The sequence below is a fragment of the Crocodylus porosus genome, unplaced genomic scaffold, assembly GCF_001723895.1.
Source record: "Crocodylus porosus isolate Cpor-Errol unplaced genomic scaffold, CroPor_comp1, whole genome shotgun sequence".
NCBI lineage: Eukaryota > Metazoa > Chordata > Crocodylia > Crocodylidae > Crocodylus > Crocodylus porosus.
In genome coordinates this window covers 82,298,974-82,318,174 of record NW_017728943.1, presented here as the reverse complement: position 1 = coordinate 82,318,174, position 19,201 = coordinate 82,298,974, and the positions used below count along the sequence as shown (strand labels likewise).

Genomic DNA, 19,201 nt, shown 5'->3' with positions numbered 1-19,201 from the left:
GGACTTTGAGTGGGAGGTCTGTAGTAGACTCCCACCGTTGTGTCCCCTGTGCCGTATTCCCCACGAATTTTTACCCAGAGGGTCTCTAGCTGTCCGTGCTGGTTGCCAACATCAGCTTGTGGGGACATGTAGCTTTCCTTCACATAGAGAGCTACACCCCCGCCCCTTTTGTCAACACGATCCCTCCTGTACAGGGTATAGCCCTGTATACCTGTGGTCCCAGTCTATAACAGTCTGTTACCTGGAAGATGTGGTTCTGCTCTGAGTCATGAGTGAATAGAGCTCTTCACAGTTTGTGGTGTGGTACAGTGGTGATGGCCTCCAACTACTCATATTACAGGTCTTTCCATGACGGAGGCAAAGAAATTAAACTCCTATTTCCACTTCACGGAGCCTGTTAACCTGAAGAACAAAACACTCCTGGAAAAGGCTGACCTGGACCCATCCATTGACTTCCTGGATTCTCTGGAGCATGATATACCCAAAGGTAAACAGATATTTCTTAAGAGAGCTGTCAAGGGATATGAGCAAAGGGAAGGTAACACTGGTGACCTTCCACATCTTAAAATGGACAAAGTGTGGTTGACTTGCTTAGGAGGAGACCTTTGTGTCTTAATAAAAACAGCTCTAAAGGAGCAACATCTAGCACAGGTGAATAGGATGCTTGGCCCCTCTCTTGAGAAATCCCAGACATTTACAGTGACAAGGTGCTCCCAACAAACCCAAATTGCAGTGTCATATCCTTACAGCAGGTAACATTTTTCTGACCCCTCTGTCAGTGCTGAGCCAGAGCTCTGCATTCCCTCCTGATTAGGATGGGGTCTGGAGCAGCTGGTGCCCTGCTGGGGGAGATAACACTACTAGTGATAGAGGAAAGTTTATGGGGGTTGAAGTATTTCACACCTCCCATCCCACCCAATATTGCTCTCCTTTATCTAAATGGGCTCTCATTAACGCCAGGCTCCTATCTTTAAGAGGCTGGGTTCAAACTTTCCTTTGATAAACTATTAGAAATGCTGCAGTATATAACAATCTGTTACCTGGTAGGATGAAACAGACTGAAAGGAGAAAGAAGTAGTACATGCATGTGCATGTTACAGCATATCTGTAGTTCAGATCCCATCAGTCTGGTGGATAGTCCTTTTTTTTTTCTCTTTAAAGGCCCACAGGGGACTCCTCTGAAAAGATTTTTTCTCTGAAGGGATGCCAGCGGGTTGGATTTATATGGCTCTTCTGCCTCTAGAGTTCTGACTGAGTTCTAGTTTGTAGCATAGAGGGAGAGAGAGTCTTTATAAGTCCCATATGCTTTGCAGTTACATTCCTTACTGCTCCGCTAGGTTTGGAAGTTCACTTAATTCTACAAACATGTAGTCTGCTCCTTATAAAATATTAACTACTTCTAGTTTTTAGCTCTCTCTTTCTGTCTGTTTTGCTGGATTACTGCATGCTTCTGACTGAGGCCAAGGATTCCCTTATTCTGGTGCCATGAGCTTTTTAGGTTCCCAAATCTGGATTTAGATGTGTTATTTTGTGCCTCCACCAGAGTAGCTTTCTGCATAAGACTCCTGCCTGGCTTGCTAGACTGAGGAGGCCAAGGCTGTATACATCTTCCCAAACTTTGTATAATTATCTTGGATGTGACACACATATACACTCAAACTTACCTGACCAAAAATCAACTTTAGAGCAGCAAATCAGTCTAGGAGACTTCAGCTTGCATTTTGAATGTTTTAGAAAGCCTGGAGTGAGCAGAAACAGGGTTAAAATGAAAACTGGTGCCCAACTTTCCTTGGGATTGCTGCTGCTCTGGCTGTTGTGCAGAGGTGTACCTGGAAGACAGCCTGCAAGTGTCTGCCTCACTGAACTGACTGACCTACCCTTTTGACTTGAAGGGTATGTCTGTATGATACAAAGTACTGCCATGCAGAGGTACCCCAAGCTGGCTCCATGTGCAGGACCAGAAGCAGAAGGACTGCATTTGCAGTGCTGCACCCAGACAAATTAGCTCTGCCGAGAACAAAGAGAGCTAATTGCAGTGCCACTCTAATGTAACTATGCTGCTCCCAGTTCTAAGTCTAGCGCTAGCATGCTCAGAGCCAGCCTGTGGTGTCTCTATACCCATATTTCTCAGCCAGGGTGCCAGGTGCTGTGGGGAGTCTCAAGACCTTTTTGAAAGGTGCTGTGAGGTGTGATGAGATAAGTTCAAGGAGGTAAGCACTGCAATAAATACATTTGTTTTTGAAATGGGGTGCTCAGTTTACAACGATATGGAGGGGTGGCTTGAGTCCAACAAGGGGTGCCTGAAGCAAAAGAAGGTTGAGAAACACTGCTCTACACATGGTGTTGCTTTGCACCCTATTGTCATGCTCAAAGAAGAGCATTGCCTACTGGGTATGGCTTCTCTGTTCTGCTAAGGAAAGGTATTAATCTCATCTTAGTGCTGTAGCAGCAGTGCTGCACTGTGTTGTTTAGGCTTTGTCCATGTTCCTGTTCTAGATCCTTTTCTTCTGGGTTTCCTTAAGGGGAGACCTCTTTAATCACAATAGAAATACAGAGCTATTGCAGCAGACTGTACAACTTTGGAACCTTCCAGGCTTCCACTAGAATGGTGGCCCCAAAGGTGTTGGCAACTGGTTGTGGGCCTGTATGACCTAACATGGGGTAGTTTGCAGCTGAACTTATCTGTAATGTGGAATGTCAACCTCAGAAGACTGCAGGGCCACCTGTGCAATTCCCCATCAGTGCCTATTAGACATAAGGGCAGTTGCTTTGTAGAACTCTTTCAGCTGCATTTGGCTCACAAGCTGTGTATTGGCTAAGCCTGCACTAGGACGCCAGAATCAAAAAAGAGAGGCATACATAGCGATCTGAGGTCACTGGAAAGGTGAGCTTTTGCTATCTCTTTTGGGAAGGTCGCTGCCTGTATTGCAAAGGAGATATTTTTTAAAGGCAGCTTATGCTGAGGTGCATCTCAGCTAGTGGAGGATTCAGTCTGGAGTAGCGTGAATTATAGGAACAAGGCAAGGACTGCTCATAGGCTCAACAAGGCAGACTCCCTCCCTGATTCATCTGCAAGGTGTGGAAAGCAGTCTCCTAAGTAGCATAGGACAGGTGTGCAACCAGGGCACAAAGAGCAGGGAGAGTGCCATACTGGAATAGAGGGCGCCCCATCCTCCTGTTTTCCACTCCATTTACAGTTTCCAACTCCAGCCCTTGCAGCAAGGGAAATGTAGATCAGCAGCAGAGTTTGCTGCTGTGCAGAAATGTCACACCATTTTTTTGCCATTGAAAATGGGAGGATTTTTTGCTTGCTTGATATGGATGCAAAAAAACCTCAGGCATCATCTTCTTTCATCATCAGCAAACTTCAACTGCTGCTCCTGCATGCTGCCCACAGCTGCAGTCTCTGGGCCAGAAGGTGCAGGAGAAAGGGGGAGGGAGGCCTGCCCTGGACATAGTCCTGGACATTTACACCTGTTGGGGAGCTTAAAAGTAATGGATCAGCCTGCCCCAGGGGTGAGCGTGCAGCTGGCAAGGTAGTTTCCTTTTCCCCAAACTTGTTACCTGTTATTTTTGAAAATGAGGGAGCAGATAGCACTGGGCAGAAGCAGGCACAGGGTGGGTAGATGCTGGGTAAATTTCTTTTACACACATGTGACAAAGTCGCTTTATTTAGGCTGAAGCATCTTCTGCTATCCCAGCCTTTGGCTCTCCTTTCCTACTAAGTTTTACCGAGCACCTTAGTCCCAACCTAAACATAGCTTTGCCAGAGCTTCTCAGTCCTGACCTAAAGCATGTCCTACTTTTCCTGTCCAGGGTCTCTTTTTGGCAGGGACTGTCAAAGTTCAGAGGCAGGTTACCTTAAAGCCCATTGTTACATTTTAAAATTGCGAGTGAGGCTAAAATGGCCTCCTTATCCTGGGCTTGGAACTGAGTAAAACTATTTCTTTGTTTTGTCTGCCCAGTCCCTTATTGCAAGCTGGGCCTGTCTTCTGTGGAGATAGAACAAAAAGGGTTTTAACTAATTAGTTACCTTTTCATGTATTCGTCTTTCTTGATTGGTTGTCTGGCCAAAAATAATGGAAGTCCCACACAGCCAGTCTGCTTTTCTGTGCTTCTGACTGACATGCTGTATTCCACCTGAAATCAGATGAGCAAAATAAAGTGCACACCTTGTGGTACTTGCCTTCATTCTCTCTACAATGAGTATGCTGAGTAGGGGACAGCTGAGAAGGAGCTGTGTGGATATGTGTTCCCAGCCTGCAGTGGCCATAAACATTTCAGGAGCAGCTTCAAGACAGAGGAACCAGACCAAGGGATTAAAAAATGAGTTTCCCAGTCTAAAAGCATTCAGGCAACAACTGTATTGGGGGAGCTTTCTTTTTTTTATTGGCTACAGATAATTTATGATGGCTGCCAAGTGGGTTCCCATCATAAAATGCGGCTCTCAGAAGTAAGTGATGATGTGAGAATCTCAGCTTTCATTTCATATCTTTGTGATTTCAGAGAAAAGCATGAAAATGTAAACCTGGCAGTCTCAACCACAAGGCAAATAAAAGATCCAATGTAGTTGTTGTTTTTTAAGTCTCCTGCAATTTAAGCCACCCTGGTGACTTTTGGCTGCCTGACCCATGGGGTTTGAACCCTTGAGGTTGGTGATAGTGTCTGTCACCAAAGCAGCTGATCGTGTGAAGCTTCCTTTTGATCCCAATGGCCAGTCTGCTGGTATACTGCATACTGGGACCTGTAGATTTTGCTGTCCATATGTCTGTAAATAAGCTTGTTTGCTCCAGTCTAAGCAGACAATCTGCTCAACTTTTATGCCCATTAGGTAGCCTTTCAGCTTCTGGCAAGTTGCCAGCCTGGCTTGCAACTCACCAGGAATATGCATGGTATATGAACATTTCAGCAAGTAGTGCTGAAGCTGTCTCTCATACATGTAGGTCATGGAAAGAAGCCTGGCAAAGAGAATGCTAATAATTCCTAGCATGTCTGGGGCACTTGCAGTTGACCTAGTATTCAATAGATATGAATTAATAGTTGAATAAGGGAAGGAGAACTATATGAAAAGATTTCTACTTCAGGGGATTGATTGGGAAGTGAAAATTAAGGGGAGTGAACTATTTATGGAAAAAGACTATAAGGAAGAGATTGGAGAGAATCAGAGGGGATGTAAGTGGTGCAGAAGAAGCCTTGGGAGGAAGTGAAACAGGAGATGAGAATACAGATATTTTATGGTTCCAACCCATGGCCAGTGATGGGGGTAAACCAACACTAAGAATTTGTTGCAGATCACTGGATCAAATAGAGGCAGCTTGATGTAGAGATAAAGGACATCAAAAAGCTGTGATAAAAACCATCCCCCCCAAATGAGAGAGTTCAGCTCTACAGCCCTTTATTGGAGTTCACCCAGAGGAAGGAGTTAAACACAATGGACGCTTGTAGAAAGAATGGAGAGTGGCATAAAAGGCAGTGAAGGACACTTTGCTGCTTCATAGTACTGTGAAGGGGTTAGTGACCACCACTTGGCCTCATGCTTATGCATTAGCCCTTCCTTAAACTTTCCAAAGGGTAGGCTGGACTGGGTTAACATAGTACTGTACACTCCTCTGAACTTGGCTTGTGTGTACTTTATCTGCACAATGAAAGCCAGTGCTTAATGGACCTTTGCAGATTGAGAGACTGCATTCTTGAGTGGGAGATAGTGCCTGGTGTTGCATTTGCTTTGGCCACCCTCACAAAGCCATTTGGGTAGCACTTTTAGCCCTGCCTCAAGAAGCCTCAGGTGCTGGGAGGGAAAGCTAAGAGACCTGAACCTGCTTTATCTCCTGGCATTAACACAGCTAATTAACTCCCTTTCAAAGTACCACCCCCCATTAATCCCCTATCAGCCTCTGTCTCCAGCCATTGGAAGGGTCTGTGTCTGCTGAGGTATTTACGGCCCTCAGCTAGCCAGTGGAGTGCAAGACAGCCTGTTATCGGGGCTCTAAGACAAATGGTTGCCTATCTCCCCAGTGGCCTTGCAAAATCCAGCAAAGTGCTATGCTGTGCTGGCCACCTACTTTCACCCAGCCTCCCTTCTCTGCTAACGTTTCACAGATGTGACCTGAGCTCTCCCCTTTCATTGCTTAACAATAAGCAGCACCTCCTTAGCCCTGTGAAAGCTGAGAGCAAGAGCACTTTACTTCTCTGCCTGCCAAGAGCTGCATGGGGACAAGGCTTTTCAAGCTGCCTTACTGAAATCCAAATGAAATGGCCCCATCATGAATAACAGGGCTGTGCAGTGATACAGAGGAAAGGATGCTTTAAAGCAGAGGAGGCCAAAATATGGCCTAAATTCTCCAGCATGGGTCACAGATATCCTCCTCATAGGTAAAAGGGATAACCTCCTTGGCAGCTGAGTCTGAGGGGTTGAGCTACTGCATCCTATGGAGTTACTTGCTAGTTATAGTGGCTATTTTGGTAAGTCAACACTAGCACAGTGACACAGTTTGAGTAGGGCACATGAGTGTGGATAAGGACATTAGAGAGTTTTCAAAACTGGGACCCAGACCCAAATAGCAAGGTCAGTTTATTATTAGATTAGGTCAAGGTCCTTCCAGGTTTCTCCAGTGTTTAACAAATTGACCCTCCACCGGCATAGATGTAGAAGTGTTATATACAGGATCTTCCAGCAGGGGACACTATGGTGTCAGCATTATTACTAGGCTTATGTGCTAAGCCTAGTAAAGGAAGCTATTGAAAAGTAAAATGAGAAAAAACTGAATTGAAGGGAGCTTCAGAATATTTGTGTAGAAGGTGAGGATGGGGAGACAGGACAGCATGTGGTACATTGACCTTTTAATCTGTACATCTGGAGAAGAGCCTCTTATGTCCTACTGGAATTCACACAGCTTCTGAGAAGGGCTGGTGCGCTTTTCTAGCATCTCCAGCATGTGCCTGTGTGCGTGTGGGCACATGTGAATGTATGCACGTTTAGTTCTTCCATAATGTTGCCCTTCAAAGCTCTCCACAGCAGCCCTGCCTGTTCATCCTGCCAAGGCTGGGTGGACTCGGTATTCTTCAGAGCTTGTCAGTGCAGCTCCTGCAGTGAGTTGCTAAAGAGTGACACAAGTTGTTCCTTCCCCCTGGAGCTGGGCCCCTGCCAGCTCGGGAGTTCCTGATTAAACTGGAATCCCTTATGTGGCAGCACAGTGGGACAAGTCTAGAGTCAGCGCGTGTTATAGTTTTGGGCTTGCTGTCCATGGTCTGCCCTGATTTCTGGAATGAAGTCCTGTTTTGCTTGGGCTTCACTTCTGTTCAGAATAAAGCAGTGCATTCACTATTTCTGGGTCCCAACTCTGCATCGCTTCAGGGGTCTTGTTTAGCCAGGGGCCTTAACTGAGTTTATCCTGGAGCAGCATTGTCCATCAATTCAGGGGTGGGGGAAGTCTCTCACCCTCCTGACTGCTACAGTGAGATAATGAGAACTGTGGCTGAGTCTTTGCAGCAGCTCTCCAGGCTTTATATGTAAAGCTATTTCTTTTTCTACAAAAAGAAAATAATCTCCAACTCTATTTTCACTTTGCTTCCTGGTCGGTTGCTCATTTTGCTTCTGCTAATGCCCTTTTTGTTGATCTGATGGGAAATGCAGGTAAAAAAACCATCCTACAACCAAGTGTTCTGGTTGATCACCACGTAAATCAGCTGTGGAATAAACTATTCTAGGGAATGATGAGAAATTACATGAAAGTGACATCCCAGTGCAGTCACTGTGTTACTGGAAGTCAGAGAATATTTACCTGAGCTGGCTTGTGTCAGGAACAGTCTGCATCTGACAAGACTCAATGTGAAAAGTGGCAAATCCTTCCTGCTCACAGGTTGGCATTGACGTCAGCTGCATTTATGTCGTGTCCTGGCTATTGTTTTGCCAGCTGCTCAGGGTAGCAGAGCTGTGCTACATGCCCTTCAGAGTCCCCTTGCACATACAGTTTTCTTTTTCCATCTCTGATTTTTAGAATGATCATTCATTTCCTTGAGATACGCTGTTGTCCCTTAAACTCTACTAGCAGTTGCTATGATAAGTGACCATAAATACAGAAGAACAGTTGGAGTGCTATGCAGCAAAAGTATCTTGCAGGAAGGCCATATCATTCCTCTCTGTGACGCAGTGTACAGGAGATAAATAGGCAGCAGTCTTACTCCATTGGCCACAGACATTTTGGAGGAAGACAAGTCAACATGGCACCATCCTGCCTCCTAAGGATTTCTACACAAATTCAACGTGTGTTGGGGTTCCGCATTTGCAGGTCTAAGGGGTATATCACTGTGTCGAGATGAGAATGGCTGGAGACAGTTGTTCACTCTTGGGTATGCCTACACAGAGATAGTGCTGGGGAGAGATACCCAAGTTGACTTAGATACTGGAAGCAGACTAGCCACATGGGTGTGACAGTTCCCCTGGGTTAACAGACCCTGCTTTTCAAGGTGGAGTGCTGCGGTAAAGTGGCTCTTCTACTTGCAGTATTTAAGTTCATTTTGAACTAGTTCAGGTACCTGCGCATGGCACTGTATTGTTCCTTGCTGACATTGTACCATGTGACTCAATCTTTTGAGAAACTGGGAAGCCTACGTCTATTTCCACTGGTGTGAATATTAAATCTGCTAACAGAAAAACTCCTACAAATGCTGATCTATAACTTGTTTCCTCTTGAAAGGGCAGGAATTAGCTTGAGTTGAAGACCCCAAAGCCTCTCCCATTAGTTCCCCCCCTAACTCAGGGAAGTAATGGTCTCTGTGGACTTCTGACCCTCGTGCAGTGAATGAGATGAGGCCTGGGAGTGCAGCGAGTGGGAATCCTGGTATCTCTTGCTTTGTGCTGCCACAGAATTCAAGGTTCTTCACCCCTAGTAATCCAGCCCCTGCATGTCATTACCACATCCTGAAAATGGCCAGCCCCTTTTGATCAGGCGATGTAAAGTGCCTTACAAGGTGGCCGTAATCTCCTCTGAGAGTCAGGCACATATTCCCCTGGGTTAAGAAAGCGGCAGTGGCCCAAAGCTCTGAGGGGAAGAGAGCTCCTAAGGCTGGAACAAAGCTGTCCATTGCTCCCTTTCATTAAACTGTTAATCTTTCATTCAAAGACGTCACGTTTGTTCCGTGACAAAAGCCTTAAAGAAGCTGAATTGAGCCTGAAATCCAGCAGCAAGATTTAGAGGAAGCGCCTTTCATTCAGAGCAAGGAGGGGCGAGAGGCTCCTTCTTTTTCTTCCTGGTAGCCAATGGGCTTGCAGAAATCTGTGAAGGTGACGGATTAATGCAGGGGCTCCCCAGGTAGACGCTACGTGACTTCTGGCACGCTCCGAAAACGTTTCCACAGCGACCAGCTGAGCAAGAAATATGGAGTGTGACAGGATCCAATGGGAAGAGAGGAGGGTGCTTTGCAACTCCAAAGGATTTCTAAACCCACTGCAGAGGGCCCAAAATGAAGTGATTGGTGTTGCGGTTGTCTGAATCAGAACGGTCAGGAAGAGGCTGGGATTTTAACCATCCTCCCCTCAACAAGTTTGAAATCTGCTTTGTAGTGCTAAGCTCCATTCCAGATCCCGATTTTCCCGGCACTCTGCAAAATCTGCAGCTGCCTTCCCTGTGATAGAAATACAGCTGGTGGAGAGATTTTAATCCCTACCTGCAAGTCAGGTGGTATTAGGCCAGCAGGACCTAGGCAGGGGGTGTGAATTCCACCCTGTGCCTGATCAAAGTAAAACTGGGAGAGCAGGACAACCCCTGGGGGTCCTTCTTGCCCAGGGAAAATGGAGTGCTTGTGCTGAATTAAGAAGTGGTGTCTTTTTGCTTTGATTCACAGCCAGAGAGGGAAATGTAGAGAGAAATCCATGAGGAGAAAATGTTTTTTACTTTGGACTCCTTGGTGCATCTGTATTTCTTTAAGAGGAAGGTTGAAGGTGGTAGGAGTCTGTTGGCAACATCTTGCTACATTTGTAGGCTCCCTTTCCTGGCTCTGGTGACTGCTTGTATCTGTGTTTTAGTTTAGTTTTGATTAACAAAACTAAATGGGACATTTTAGCTGCTGCAGTGTAACACGTGGGTCACTGGTGATGTGTCTCGAAAGCAGGAAAGATTCTGCTGGTGGCCAGCGAGTGGAGTGATGGAGCTGAGCCTCTCAGAGAACAGCAAGGCTTTGCTCCACAGACAGCCCACAAGGAAAGAAATGTCTGTGCCTTGCAGTCCAATGAGAGCTGGAGCACAGGGACCCGTCCCCGGTGACCACCCTCCTTCACAGCTTTTCTCTGTTGACAGACAATTAACAGTGCAAAGCTTTCCCCAGGGCAGGCTTGCCAAGTCTGGGAGAGTGAAGTGTACATGTTGGAGGAAGTGAAGCTCTTTGAGTGTGGTCAGGTGACCCGTGGCTGCTCTGAGGGGGACTGAGTTGTGCTGTCCTGTTCGTGGCTGTTAACGTACCTGCTGTGAAACAGGTGCTCCATTTTTCCCCAGAGGTGGCTGCATTGCAGCTTGTGTGAGACAGTTATTGGGGTGTGTGCCTGGTGCTAGTGGTGAATACAGTCAGGCTCCTGCTCCTCTAGCCACAGCACCTTCCTTCTTTTGAAGAGGAATTAAGAGTTGTCACTTATTACTCCATGTAACCTTTTGGGACATGGAGCGTCTGTGTCAGGGCAGGATTACTTATAAAGCCGCTGTTCTCAGACTCACTCCCAAATGAGACAAAGCAGCAGTGTTGTTGGAGGTTACTCTGAAAAGGGACAGGTTATAGTGACAAGCTTGTTGGCAACCAACACTGCTTGAAAAGCCTCTCATTTTTTAGTGTTGCACACACCTCTGTTTACCAAGTACAGGCCAGATCTGAGACAGATATGGGGGACAAGATGGATTTCTCTCAGAGACTGGAAAGGAAGAAGCAGCTGGGAGGGAGGTTGACTTTTGAAATGCAGCTGTGGTCTCTTGGCAGCCGATATTAGACCATAAAAGAAGCAGCAACCTAGCGCTGGTTGAACATCAGGACCTTCAAACCTGCCTCCTGTTTGGAAAGATATAAACTCCTCAGAATTCTTGCCTGCATTTGGAGGGGTGGGGGTTGCAGCCCGCTCCAAAGAGGGAATAGGAAGCTCCAGATCTCCATCCAGAGGAGATTTTTTCCCATGCTCTTTCCTCCCACACAGCAGCTCCCTCCCTTCCCTTCTGGAGCTGGGACAGGCAATCGTTTCGGCACAGACAGTGCTCAGCTTATTTAACTTTGGCGGGTGCAACTTAAAAAGTAAATTGTCCTTTTTATTATTCTGAAGCAAGAAACCTTAAACCAGAACAGTGTGACTGTGGGAAACCTCAGCCACGAGAACAGTGACCTCCAGGCCCTTGTTGCTCCATTAGTCTTTGTCTGATTACTGCACACTTGCAGGGGTCAGTCCCAGGTATGGGCCTGAGCTGATCACTGTATGGGCCACAACACACACTGGGCTTTGGCCTGTATGTTAGATTTCCTCTGCAGTGCCAGTGATTTCTGTAATTCTTAGAGCTGTCCCTCAGAGTCACCAAATGCTTCACAAACTAATGAGTGAAGCTTTGCAGTCTCCCAGCAAGGCAGCTATTATCTCTTGTATAAAGGAGAAAGCACTAAGTGGAATCACTTGCCAGGGGTTGTGCTGAGTCAACAGCAGAGGCAGGAACAGAACCTAGGAGTCCTGCCTCTTCATCTTATGCTTAAATGCACACCCATCCTTCCTCCCAGATGCAGTGACCTCACTGTGAGGCCTGCTTGCAGCATCAGGAAGGACAAGCACAGTATAAACACCACATTTCGTTTTCATCCTTCCCTTGAGCTGCTTCTGTACTGTATTTTATTGGATGTGTGTGCAGCAGTCTTTCAATAGGGAAGGAGGCATATTCTTCCATTTCTTTCATAATGCCTGGTTGCTAATTATTGGGCTTCAGGAGAGTCATGTTAGGATGACCGATGACATGGTTCAGTAGCAACCTTCCTGCCTGAAAAGGTGGATTTTGCATTGTTGTATCAAAACAGTAGCATAACTAGGCAGTGACTAGGGGACCAGTCCCAGGCATAGGTTTTGAAGGTGCACTAGAATAGCAGCTACCACCACTGAGGCCACTCAGGGTGCAGAAACTGGTTGTTATCAAGACAATGAGCTCTGGGATTCATAGCCACCCATCCTCCAAGTAAAACAGCTTGACTCCAAGCCTCTAAGCTCCCTTACCTGCTTCCTTTCCTTTGAGTGCAACAAACATGGTGGGAATGTGAAACAAATCACCTACTGTGGTAGGTGGGGTTCACTCCTTTTAAAGCTTTTGAATATAAGGACCAAGACACTAATGTGAATCTGAAATATGATGAGCAGGTAGACCACGGGGATCTGCTGTGATGCACTTTCCTTCAAAGGGAGACCATAGTGCACCAGCCTCAGCACCTGAATGGTCCTTGGCTTCAGCCCTTAATAGGATGCACTGCAGAAATCCAGGTTGGAGAAGTTAATGCACTGATCACTGGCTAGGGCTGTATCAGACAGTTGTAAGGGCAGCTGTCTGGTCATCAGAAGCACTTGCTGATGCTGCTGTTTGGCAGCCCTAAGACTAGCCACCGGCAAAGATATGCTGCAGTGGAAGGTGAGACCTTAGTTCTAGGTAGTTTCTTACATGTTTCCTTCTACCAGCCGATATCACTTGTGACTTGTTAGGACTGAGCTGACATAATCTGCTGTTTTTCAAGAACTTCATGCCACAAGGGGCCTGCATCATGAGAGGAACTGCACTGCTTGTATTTGTCAAGAGTTATTATTGGGGATTGTGGGATGTACTGGGGTAAGACTGAACAGTCCAGCAGCTCAGTCTCTCCCAGCAACCTTGCGTACATGACATGACAAAACTGAGCCCCATGGCACCTTATAGATGAGAGGCCCCTCAGGAAAGAGGGGCAGATGCCCATCATAACAGTCAGGAATCTCTCAGAAATAAATGAACTAGTCAAGCTTACGTTAACTCTGCTGTCTCTTGCCAGGGTCTGCAGCTGTGTAGGAAGTGTGTTTTGTTAAGTGAGTTGCAAGTTCCAGTGAGTTTGGATAGGATGTGTGACTGCTGACCCTTGCCCTGAGAAGGCCTTACACCTGTTCTGTATCTAGCTCTGGAACCCAGATCTAGGGGCTGAAAATATTGGCTCTTGTCAGTCACTGCTGGGGTTGCCCTCCACTGCTTTCTTTGTGAGCTTATCCGGAGGTTGGAGTCCAGATGTGATTTGTGAGACAATCCGCATCCTTATCTTTGCTCTCTTTCTCTCTGAGTGCCCTGCCCTCATGCTTCCTTTTTTTCCTTAATTGTAAACTGTTTAGGACAGGGAGACCAACTTTACCCACTTCTGTTAAGTGCCTGATTGAATAGGAGACAGCATATCATATTTTTAAGGGTGCTGGTAACTTACCTGATGCCAGGAAGCACTGGCAAACTAGATCATTCTTATAGGCGTCCACTAGCCCAGCGGGGCACGGACCCATTTCGGACAGACTTTCCTTTTGAACACCTTCTCATAGGATTGATTCAAAACCAGGGAGAGAAGAGATTTCAACATTGCATTACCTGCCTTTGGTGCCTAAGAAATTATCCCAGATTTAAGCAGTGTTTTCTCCCACGTGATGTAAGCCACTTGTAGCCAGATCCAGTTGCATCTGGGATTAGATGAAGAGCTGGCACGCTGCTTGGGTCAGTTTTTCAGGTTGAGACTTTGCAAAAGCTGCTGCAGAGGAGGCTGTTTTAATCTCCTTCACAATGGCAGTGGCAGAGAAAAAGGGAAATTCAGACCCAGGTTTTTGCCATTTATGATTGACTCCCTGTGATACTTGTTTCAGCTGGGAGCAACAGAAATTTGTAGGGGGAATGTATGGGAAGTTTTATTTGGAGGTCTGTGCTTTGGTTATGGATAATAGGTGGCTGTAGTGTCCTGCTGCTCCATCAAAGTGTTGGAGCTTAGTCATGGGACATTCGCTAAGGAGCTGTCACTTTTGGGATTTTTCTGTAGCGCACATGACCATGGTTTCTAAGTGCTGACGTGTATAAGATCTATGCATCTCTAATGCAAGACCACTACAGTTCATCTGTATCTCCTTTGGAGGGTGGGATGGTTATAACCTTCATTTGACTCATGACTGGACCATGGCATGTATTAATTACATGTCTGGTAAGGAAAGCAAGCATATGACCATATGAGTAGGCCTGGAGACTATCTAGGTAAATTCTTTAATTACCCTAAAAGACATCCTCCAAAGCTAGTGTTTTTAAAAAACCAGTCTAGGTTTTAAGTAGCAGCTGAACTAAGAATGGTACAGCCTGGGGAAGGTACAAAGGTAGTCATCCATCTGCCCTGCCTCTGCCCTGTTAATTAATGCTTTAATAAACTGCAAAGCCAGCTGTTTGTTTTTAGTGGGAATATGCAGCTGGGTGAGTCAGAAGTAATCTAGTCATCCAGCATTTGAAACCCCCTGGGTCTTTAACATTGTGAATGTTTCCCTTGTATTTTATACTGCTGCCAGAGTTAGTCTGTCAGCAAATTCAACAACTGTGCCACAGAATTCAGTTTGCTGCTCCTTTAAATTCTGAATGGTCTGCAATAGGAGCAGCTCTTTAAAAAGGTAGGAAATCAAAAGAGATAAAGGAATTACTTTGCATATTTTATGGTATAATAATAAAGTGGTGGAACTTGCTGCAGGACAAGACTAAGGCAAATAGGAGATTCCAAGAACTTTTGGAATGACTGAGTGAGAACAGCATAGCTGAGGCCCCAAGATTAAGAGGATCAGGCTAATCATGAGTCAGGGCATAAACTGATCAGCACAAAATGTGAAAGTGGGGAGAAACATCCTTTCTGTGGTGCTTAATATTGTTTAATTAGCCACTGTGGGGCTTTTGGTTTGCTCTGGAAGCAGCATTTGTTGGCTTCTGATGCAAACAGGATCCCATTCTAGCTAGACTCTGGGCCAGTAATAGCCTGACAGATCCAGTTGCTGTACTCCTGATTTGGGGCCTGATGTCCTTAAACTGTTTTTGTTTGGATGGTTCACCAGCTGCCCTCTCCTCTACATTTTATGGTTTGGTGCTGCAGCTTGTATGTTCTTTTCTCAGCAGCTCCTTGTCCTTCCTACCAAATCTAAATACTCCTGTCCCCTCCTCTCCAGTACTATTCCTGGGCTGTCGTCAAGCACAAAACAAATATTCAGTGGTTCCAAGCTCCTTACTTCCAGAAGAAACTACATTTTCACACTGGCTCCTAACCTCCTGTGAAGAACCAAATCAAAATTAACACTGAAACTAATCCCTCTCCTTCTGCTTTCCCCCACACATGCTTCAAAGGTGAAGCCAAGAAAATCAGAGGAAAATTAACCTCTTCCATAAACTATGTGAGCTTGGAGGAAGCTCTGCAAAGAGTTCCTGTCTTTTCTTTTTCTGTCTTCCTTTCCAGCAACGTCAACAGGGAAAATCATCCTGCTTGGAGCTGGAAAGTTCTTTCTGTGGCTCCTGGCATATCTTGTTAATCAATAGGGATCCTTGTTTTCTCTGTTTAGCAGATTCTCTAATTAAATTCTCTCTCCCCCAAATTCTCCGATTAAAACCCCCAAAATTCATGCTTTTCCGCAACTAAAATGAAATACCAATATATATATATATATATATATATATATATATAGGTTTTCGTTGAACACACTGTTTTATTAATATATTTACAATTTTAAAGCCATTTGGAAGCCTACCAGTGCCTCAATTACTAGAGTAAATGCATTCTAAATACCTATATTTTAGCATTTGATTTTGGGGTTTTTTTATCATGGAAAAATCAGAGCTCTCCCTGTTGCCTTCATTTACCAGGATGTGTGTCCAGTTGCAGCTGTCTCCCCCACTGCTTTGTGCTGCTGAGCAGCCCTGCCCATGCTGTTGTCCCTCACTCCCAAGTCACAGCCCCCCCCCCCGGCTGGAGTTCCAACGCTCTGCCAGGTTGCCTTGCCACCTTTCCCCTGGCAGCATTTCCTGGCCATCCTGCCCCTGCGAATATAGGCACCAGTCCTGTTGCTGCTGACCTGGTTACACAGTTCCCTGCCAGCCTTGAAGGGCCTCCCCACCTCCTTTCTCTGCTGGAGGGGCAGACAACTCCTTTCTGTCCTCCCTGCCCTACTGCAGCCCCATCCCCAGCAGGCACCTGTTCCCCCTGCCCCCACGCACCCATCCCCTCTACGCACATCCCTGTCATGCATATACAGATTCATATGCCCCACATACTCTCACCAGACAGTCCCCAATTCCTGTCCCCCATAGACTTGCCTGCATCCAGCCGCTAGGGCTGCTCCTACCACCCTATGTGGCTGTATGCTGGCCATGTGTATGGTTCCCTATGCCTTCAATCACCCTTCCTCCACTTTCCCAGCCCCAAGCAGCTCCTTGCGGGCTGAAAGGCTGCCATCTTGTGAGGGGAAACCTGATGTTTCTTGCAGTTTTCTCCCTTAAAGAGGAAAATCTGCATTTTTCTGCAGCAAATGGAAAACCTGGATCCCTCCTAATCACACAATAAACTGTAACATGACACACGTTCAACCAATTTATCGCATCATAAAATAGCACCCCAGTCACAAAGATGTTTCATATTTAATTCTTCCTAATTCAATTTAAGTGATTATCAATATTAATTAAATTAACTCCATATTGATTCAAATTAAAGTGCCTTACATACTAGCCACAAAGATGCTGCATATTTAAGGTAGAACATCCTTGTGGCTAGTATGCATGGCACTTTAATTTGAATGTGTGGCATGTTAAGCTTTGCTAAACATGTATGGCTACACAGCAGGGCTTGTAAAGGTGTCAGGGGAGGGAAAACTGAAAGGCTCTCCCACACTGGCATCTTTAAATGCCTTGTCAGGCAGCCCACAGGCAGGGCTGCATCACAGAGCTTTAGATTTGCTAGGCAGGGGATGCCTGTTTGCTCCTGCTGCCTGGCACCTGAAAGCCCATATGGTACAGCCTGTGCCAGGCTGCACTGTAGGTCTTTAAACTTGCTAGTGCATGTGAAACCCAGAATTAGGATCCAAGACTCCCCAGGTACTAACAAGTTCAAAAGGCATAGCAGGAAGCATGGCATCATTTGAATGTCCAGGCATGTGGAAAACCACACATCAGGAGCAGGTCCCAGATACTGGGCTTCCTATGCACTGGCAGTCACGTGATTGTGACCTGAAAATTTTTATCCTGGATTCCCAAAACTGTGTCCTGCTATGCGCATCTAGCATGACAGGGCATGTAGTTTTTGTGATCATGGATACATTTCCTCAGATCCCAGTCCTGTGATTGTATTAATATTTGCCAGGGGCCTGTGTCTTCCTGTTGTTAATGTTATGCATCTTCCTGGACACAGACCCCAGCTGTAGACTAACCTTCCTTGGTTGCCAGAGGCTTGGATCTATGTTCAGTACCCGACTCCATGCAAGCTTCCCTGGGTCAGGTCTACATACATAGCTCATGTCACAGACAGACCAAATAGGCAAGAGGCACCCTATTAGAATATCTTCTGCCCTGTACCAGGTATGGTCATGTATAGCATCTCCGCATTTCTAGGCACAAACCAGAGATAACTCCTGTCCTATCCTAGCTGTGGGAACATGCTGAGTGAAACCAGAGAGGAATGCCTGGAAATCAAAAGGCAGCCCATATTGCTATTGGGCTGGAGCAGAAGGGTACAGATACCAATTTAGCAGTTCCTCAGTCATCACTTCACCCCCAGACTCAGGCAGTGGAAATGCCACTGTGCCACCTCAGCCTTGTATACCCCTGAATTCACCTCCATGTTCTAGCTAGGGGACACCCACTATAAACACTCCCTGACTTTAGTACACAGTCATCTGTGGTGATTCTCACCAATGTACATTGTTGCATAGGATCCTGGAGCATCCAGCTAGAGAGGGGAGGCACCGTGGTCATCCTGAGGAGCCTGCTATGGCTAGGATTAACCTTCTACCACATCCCCATGACTAAACAATATGGCTATGTCTACTTCGGCACTGGTGAGAAGAATATAGACCTGCCCTTCATGCTGTGAGTCTTGTGCCTGTACCGAGGAGAGAATGTTTCTATCTATATTTTATACTTGGGGAATTTGTATTCAGAATTTATTCTAGTAAATACATATGTGAAAGCTCTATATTTGTCAGTGGGAATTTTCTGTGCATCAGATGGCACCCTAAGGATTTTCTCAATACTTTGCTATGTGTCTTCTTCCCTCAGCCCTTTCAACTGAATTCTCAACAGTCTGCCACTGTAGATCCTAAATCACCTAAAAGAAAATGACACTTTCTTTCAGGAAAGAAGAGGCTCAGCTCAGAAATCAAACTAAGGCCTTTTCTTTGAATGCCAAGCCACTGAGACTTGCTCCGTATCTTCTTAGCAGTATGTAAGCCCATTGTGGATTGTGTGTCAACAGAAAATTAGAAGTGTCGGTTGTAGAAAATTGGAGCACCTAGATGCCTTTATTCTACATTCTAGCATCTGCCCTCTTGCTTAGAAGTCTGCACTACATGGCAAGCTCAGACAGTGGGTGGGAGGGGCAGGAAAGGGGGTCTGACTTTGCAGAGATCATGATTTGCCAAACCTAAGGTCTTTCCAGCTCATAGTGGCAATGATGAAAGAGCTAACTGTACAAAAGGCATGGAATTAAGCCTGCTTGTTTGCTGGAAATTCTGTTATTGGACATATCTCAGCAAAAGTGCTACAGCAAGTCCTCATGCACATCTCACCCAGTCGCTACTGTTCTACTACCAAACCCACTGATTTGAAGTTCTATATCCAGTTTGAGTGGGTATTATTTCAGAAGTTCAAAAGGACAAACCTAGAGCTACAGAATCCACAACTTGTGTTCTTTGAGAGGGGACCCAGTATCTTGCAGTCACAAGGGTCTGACTCCAGGGCTTCCCCTTCACAGATTCAAACTATAAACAATCCCTGTGTTTGATTTCTTGATTAACACTGGCCACCATCACCCATTTTTCCTGTACATGATGATAAATGCTAACAGAGATTCCTGGCCAAACCTGTATGCAACTCACCCATGGAGGAGTACATAATAAAAGCAGGTTAACATAATTTTGCAGCCTTAAGGAGACATGAGAGCAGGCATGAGCAAACAGCAGTTAACACTGGTGGATTTAATCTCC

General features: G+C 45.9%; 1 protein-coding gene across 1 annotated transcript in view; it reads left to right on the top strand.

Moving 5' to 3' along the window:
• The window catches only part of RSPH9 (radial spoke head 9 homolog), a 19,501-nt gene extending 1,311 nt beyond the window's left edge, over nt 1-18,190 (top strand). The window contains exons 3-4 of the mRNA XM_019548598.1: nt 341-487; nt 17,930-18,190. Coding sequence (XP_019404143.1) covers nt 341-487; nt 17,930-18,090 — 308 coding nt within the window. The 3' untranslated portion in view covers nt 18,091-18,190. The remainder of the gene's footprint in view (nt 1-340; nt 488-17,929) is intronic.
• The last annotated feature ends 1,011 nt before the right edge of the window (nt 18,191-19,201 follow it).